The sequence below is a fragment of the Nannobrachium achirus genome (assembly GCF_963921795.1).
Source record: "Nannobrachium achirus genome assembly, chromosome: 4".
Lineage (NCBI taxonomy): Eukaryota > Metazoa > Chordata > Actinopteri > Myctophiformes > Myctophidae > Nannobrachium > Nannobrachium achirus.
Window position 1 is genome coordinate 65,135,602 of NC_137813.1, and position 7,088 is coordinate 65,142,689.

General features: G+C 47.5%; 1 protein-coding gene across 1 annotated transcript; it reads left to right on the plus strand.

Moving 5' to 3' along the window:
* Positions 1-3,448: 3,448 nt before the first annotated feature.
* LOC308283527 (RNA polymerase-associated protein CTR9 homolog) lies at positions 3,449-6,811 on the plus strand (the record flags this gene model as incomplete). Its single annotated transcript, XM_080723969.1, has 1 exon — positions 3,449-6,811. One exon carries the CDS (start codon positions 3,449-3,451, stop codon positions 6,809-6,811), a length of 3,363 nt encoding a protein of 1,120 aa, XP_080580095.1.
* Positions 6,812-7,088: the final 277 nt, after the last annotated feature.

The window sequence follows — 7,088 nt, forward strand, 5'->3', positions numbered from 1 at the left end:
ACTTGCGGCAGAGCCGCAAGACATTTTCTCCCACCCAAATGGAACGGCTGCTGCCACCCGGGTTATATTTTTACCAGTGTTATAATTTACCCTGTTGTTCCCCCAGAAGATGACAATGCCCACAATAGAGTTAAGAGGAGCCTAACACCCACCACTGCCTGGGCCACTCCAGACCAGACTCAGACTAACTTAGAATACATTAGGGCCAAATATCCAGGTTACACATTCAAGGACCCATGGACTGACTCAGACTCCCAAATGGCCTATGGCCTAGGTGCCACCACCTTTATCACCTCTGGTGTGACTGAAGAGTTCACCCTGAAAAAGATTAACACTCTAGCTGCCGAGCTGCTAATGTTACATGACTCCCTCTCTGACCTCCAGCTGGCAGGTCAGCTCCTAACCAACGAACAGTCCCAAATCAGGACAGTAGTCCTCAGAAATCGTGCTGCCCTGGACTGGATGACGGCTAAGGAAGGTGGTGTGTGCAAAATGCTAGGTGGAAAATGTTGTTTCTTAATCCCTAAAAATCATGCTAACATTTCTTCCCTCATCTCCCATTCTCGTGATGCCATAGCTACCATCCCACAGCCCCAGATTCCAAACACTTGGTTTGACTTTAGCTTACTAGGGGGCTTTAGCAACTGGTTTGTCACCACCATTCTCCCAGTCCTGTTGATCGTAGGGCTCATCATTTTCGTAGCCATACCAATGTTGAAATGCATGATTAACAAAGCTGTCCGCACTGTTTACCCTTCTACTGACTTCCAGCTAGCCCAACTGACCGAAGGAGAGGTCCACCAACCTCTCCTGGATCTTGTTACGGACCAGGTCCGTCCACCTCCTGTTTACGAGGAGGCATTTGAGTGAGCTTTTGTTTTTTTACATACTGATGGTTTAAATCCACCCACGCATAGACCAGCCTCCAGTCTACTTACACATTGAACCCGTTGTTTTCTATAAGAAATTGTTTTTCCCTGCTTGTGTGAATCCCTAGCATCCCCAAAGGACTAGGTGATATAGTTTTAGGTATTTTCTGCACAGATTTCTGTTTTACCCCGAAGGGGGTCTTGTGTCAATTCATGTTTTCTGATGTCATCTTATGGATGTTGTCTTACAACCAAAAAAGTAAAGTTGGACAGTCACACAGGAATGACAGGGGTATGTTGATCACAATTGTAACAGAAAAAGTTAGGGAATCTGACCAACAATACCCCACTATAGACTGACATGTCAGTGGCTAAAAACTGTGGTCTGTCCAACCAAGTGAAAACTCTGGATTCAGGGACCAAGTTGACCTTATGGTCAAAAGATAGAAACTGACAAGTATGAAATAGATGTCATCAGAAACATAGAATCCTGTGCCATTGTTTATGTGTTAGTTGCATCCCAAAGGGGGTGCCATTTATTGTTTCTAAGTTATTAAAAAAACAAGTGTTGATTCTGTTGACCCCCGCTCACCATATTTTTCAGAAACGTTACCCAGTTTAGGTGGACTTCTTAAAAGAAGTCCAAAGGGGGAGTTTAAACTTTTCTGAAAAATGTGCCAAGTATCACATCACTAGTTAGTGATCTGCCCTGGAGGCAGATCAAAGGGGGATTTGATGATATGATGTGATGACATTGTAAATACTTTTTGTACCAAAACGTTTGCTAAATATCTGGTCTAAGCTGATTTAAGTAAGTCTATATTTTTATATTATATCTAAGTACCAAAAGCCAATGTTTTACAGTATTGTCCCACAGTCAGGTTACTAGAGTTCATTTTAAGGTTCATCCACTCACGCACAGTCCTGTCTCACACGCACGCCAGCATGCACCTAGAGCGTGATCAGCTCATGCTCACCTCATGTCACCAATGATATAGTAGTGCATGCTCTGTGAATGTTGTTTTGCATGAGTTAGCTTGTGCGCACCGATACTCCTCAGCCGCCTTGAAAAAGCTACATTTCTCTGTTATCTTCTGTGAATGATGTTTTGCACCTGTTTTGCACAAGTCAGCCTGTACGTGCAGATACCCGCACCCACGCACTTGCGGGGTCTCAGCCGCCTTGGAAAAGCTACATTTCTCTGTTATCTGTAAAGAGAAACCCAACGATTCCTGGCACAGCCCAGGGGCGGGGGAAGGAGGAGTGAAGATCACGTGGTGATGGGGCGGAGGCAGACAGCCTTGCCCCTCTGAGTGTATGGCCCAATCATGCCTGCTCAGCTGAAGAAACAGCCAATAGAGTCCAGCCCGGGACTCCTCCCACGAACCAATCAGAAAAGTCTCACCTCCCCTGCTGAAGACCTGCGAAATACTATAAAGACTCTTGTTACTTTCATTTTGCGTCCGTCTCTACGAGAACACTACAGCTTGCTGTTGTGTACTTTACTGAACGAACCTCTTGGTACCGGTACTTGGATTATTTTCTCTTTTGTCTCCTTACATAGATTTTACTTAGAACTTAGAATAGCCCATTTGTGCAAACGGTATTGATATAATAAAGTTAACTGCTATTATTTTAAATAGAAGTCTCCTGTTTTTAGTATTGATTTCACTGGCACATCCATACTCATTCTTGTTCTACGCATAACCTCACCTTCTGAAGTTTTAGTGCAACTTAGGCGGAGTAGAGAGGCTCGGGCCTCGAGCCTTGTTCTTCTCGTTTGGAGAGAGGTTCTTCCAGTCCCCAATAGGCCCTATACACTGTTAGTGTGGCAACCAGACTATAGTACTTTACCGACTTTATTCCATCTTCCATCGTCTCCTAAGTAAACTTTTTTTTTTTGCCACGCTACTCACATAGTTTTGGTTGCATTCAGGTGGGCCATATGTCAAATCGACTGACACGCATGCGTTTTCTAAGAGATACGTTATATAGTTTAATTTATATAAATGTACCGGTATTCGTAAATGCATTTTCTCCATTGACTTTCATTAAAATTTTAACTTTTCCCAAATATGGAGACTGACACAGTATGTCCGTATATGGGCTTTCGAAGATATGGGCTTAATATTGATAACACCAGGGATCTCTATTTATGGGCATAAAAGGGACAAGGACTGACACAGAGATCTCCATATATGTCCATTAATGTATGAGTGAATTCATTTTCCCCATTGAACTGAATGGTCAATGGTCAGTGTGGCTGCCGCGTCACGGCAGCCACACTTGCAATTTCCGATTGCATCTTTCTAGTTTAACTATGAGAGTGTACTAATGGAACACAATGGACCCGTAACACAGACCCATAATGGTCTATCTGGACCCGCTGGTGGTCCCCGGACCTGATGTTGAGCAGTGGACCTTCCCAAATATGGAGCCCGCACTGACGTCATCACGGGCAACATCACAGTGACATCATCAATATCTTCGTCCCCACTGATAACCTCAGCATGTGCTCCATATATGGCATTGGAGAGTATTTAAAACACGACAAGCGGGTGGGGTTCCCATCACTGAGGATGTCTCGGGGTTCTATAGACATCCCTTTGCGGGACACAGACGAGGTGATTGAGCTAGAGTTGGACCACCTGCCAGAAGGGGATGAGCTTATCAGTATTCTGAAGCAGGAACACTCCCGGCTGCATATATGGATCGATTTGGCACTTGAGTACTACAAGCAGGGGCAGACGGATGACTTTGTGAAGCTACTCGAGGCGGCCCGCATCGATGGCAACCTGGATTACGGAGATCATGAAAAAGACCAGATGACCTGCCTCGACACACTGGCAGCACACTACGTGCAGCAGGCCCGGAAAGAGAGGACCCAAGACAACAAGAGGAAGGTCGTCATACAGGCCACACAGTTGTACACCATGGCAGACAACATCATCATGTATGATCCCGATCACTTGTTGGGAAGAGCCTGCTTGTGCCTTCTAGAAGTAGACAAAATGGACCAGGCTGAAGCCCAGTTCCAGTTCGTCCTGAACCAGTCCACCAGCAACATCCCCGCTTTGCTCGGAAAGGCTTGCATCTCCTTCAATAAAAAAGACTACAGAGGAGCACTCGCTTACTACAAAAAGGTTCTGCACGCAAACCCTGGTTGCCCAGCTGAAGTGAGACTCGGCATGGGCCACTGTTTCGTCAAGCTCAATAAACTGGAGAAGGCCTTTGTGGCTTTTGGTCGAGCCCTGGAACTCGACTCCCAGTGTGTTGGGGCCCTCGTCGGCCTGGCAGTACTAGAGCTCAACAGTAAGGAAGCGGATTCAATTAAGAATGGGGTGCAGCTCCTCTCACGAGCCTATGCCATTGACCGCAGCAACCCAACGGTCTGCAACCACCTGGCCAACCATTTTTTCTTCAAAAAAGACTATAGTAAAGTGCAACAGTTGGCGCTCCATGCTTTTCATAACACGGAGGTGGAGGCCATACAGGCGGAGAGTTGCTACCAGTTGGCTCGCTACTTTCATGTGCAGGAAGACTATGACCAAGCCTTCCAGTACTACTACCAGGCATCACAGTTAGCTTCCTCCACTTTTGTGTTGCCGTTGTTCGGCCTGGGACAGATGTATATGCATAAACAAGACAAGGAGAAGGCGGCACAGTGCTTTGAAAAGGTTTTAAAGGCCTGCCCCAACAACTATGAAACTATGAAAATCCTGGGGTGTCTCTATGCGGCATCTGAAGATCAAGACAATCGGGAAATTGGCAAAGGCTTTCTGAAAAGGCTAACAAAGCAGTACCCAGAGGACGTGGAAGCCTGGATTGAGTATGCTCAACTCCTTGAGCAGAACGACATCCAAGGAGCTCTGTCCGCTTACAGCGAAGCTATTTGCACCTTCCAGAAGGTGCAGGCTGATGTGCCCCCTGAGATTCTCAATAACTTGGGGGCTCTTCACTTCAGAACGGGCAACCTTGTAGATGCCAAGAAATACTTTCTTGAATCTCTGGACCAGGCCAAAGCTCAAAGAGAGCATGATGAGCATTACTACAATGCCATCTCTGTGACCACCTCCTATAATCTGGCTCGCCTCTACGAGGCCATGTGTGAACTGAATGAAGCTGAACAACTTTACAAAAACATTCTGAGAGAACATCCCAGCTATATTGACTGCTACCTGCGTCTTGGAGCCATGGCTCGTGACAAAGGTCATTTCGATGAAGCTTCTGACCGCTTCAAAGAAGCCCTGCAGATCAACCAGGATCACCAAGTGGCTTGGTCCCTGATAGGGAACCTTCACATGGCCAAGCAGGAGTGGGGGCCAGGTCAAAAAAGGTTTGAGCATATCTTGAAGCAGCCATCCACTCAGAATGACGCCTACTCCATGCTGGCGCTTGGTAATCTGTGGCTACAGACCTTGCACAAGCCCACCAGAGATCGCGAGAAGGAAAAGAGGCACCAGGACGGAGCCCTAGCGATATATGAACAGGTCCTGCGGAACGATGGCAAGAACCTTTATGCTGCCAATGGAATAGGTGCTGTCTTGGCCCATAAGGGTTACTTCAGTGCGGCACTTGATGTGTTTGCCCAGGTGAGGGAGGCCACAGCAGACATCTGTGACGTATGGCTAAATCTGGCTCACGTCTACATGGAACAGAAACAGTACAACGCTGCTGTGCGATTGTACGACCACTGCCTGAAGAAATTCTACAAGCATCAGAACTCGGAGGTGCTGTTGTACCTCGCACGGGCACTCTTCAAATGTGGAAGACTCCAAGAGTGTAAACAGATGTTGCTGAAGGCATGTCATGTGGCGCCCAGTGACACAGTATTGATGTTCAACGTGGCCTTGGTGCTCCAGAGGTTGGCCACTCTGGTGCTGAAAGATGAGAAAAGCAACCTGAAGTCTGTGCTTAGTGCAGTCAAACATCTCGAGTTGGCTCACAGGCATTTTACGTATCTCGGTAAGCCTGAAGACAAGATGAGAGTTGGCCTTGCACCTGCTGCCTCTGATGCCAGGAAGTGGTGCTCTGACCTTCTGAGCCAGGCTCAGAACCTTGTGGCCCGTGCGCGGAAGCAGGATGAGGAGGAAAAAGATCTCCGAGCCAAACAGGAGCGGGAGAGGGAGCTGTTGCGCCAGCAGCAGCTGAGAACACAGGAGGAAGAGCGAAACAGGGAGGCTGAGGAGCAGAGGAAGCTTCTGGAGCAGAGAATGGAGTATGTGGAGAAGACCAAGAACTTGCTTAACAAAATACAGAAGAAATACATTTTCGCAGACCTGGAGGCAAAAGAAAAGAAAAAAGGAGGCAGAGGTCGTCGGAAGAAAGGAAGGGACTTGGATGATTTTGTCGTTGATGACTCTGATGAACTCTTGCCTGCGAAGAAGATGAGAAAAGGTGGCAGGAGTAGTGAGCAGAAAGACGGTGAGGAGTCACGCAAGAAGCGGAGGAGACCCATTAAAGGAGGAAAGCATGGCGATGAGGAAGGAGGTCCACGACCCAAGAAAGAACGCAAACTTAAAGAGCGCAATACTTTGGAAAAGTCCCGCTCTGAACGCGTGCCGCGTTCCCTTAAGGTGAAGTTCAAGTCCAAGGAAATTATCTCATCTTCTGACGATTCTTCAGATGAGGAGAGCCTGAAAATAGCTGAAGGCGGAAACCAAACAAACGCTGGTCCGGCCTCTGACAATGACGGTGGCCACAGGAAGCGCATTGCTTCTTGCAGTGAGGCCGGCAGCCGGCACTCTGAGCACTCGGATGAGGACCTCTCTGGGAGCGACCTCCCAGAGAACAGGCAGATGTCCGACTCGGATCAGTCAGACGACGAGGACAAGAGCGGTCTGTCGGGAGGCTCGTCTGCAGCAGCATCAGATGATGGTTCTGAGGCTGGATCAGACAACGGGGGCTCTCCGCGCTGCTCTGACAACGGCTTAGAACAGTGATTTTGAACCTTTCTTTAATTTCAAGGACCCCCAGTCTGTGGTAGTAAGCCACGGACCCCCATTTGGTATTACTTTCTTATCTCTGGGACCCCAATATAAATTGTTAAACTTTCAGTGTTTATTGAACTCTGAGAGTGTACACAACTCTTTGAGTTACAGACCCCTAAGAGTCCTTTTGGACCCCTGGTGGTCCCTGGACCCCATGTTGAGAACCAGTGGCTTAGAAGCCCAGGGTTTTCTAAGAATGGGGCATTCATGATCCAACCTATTATCCGAT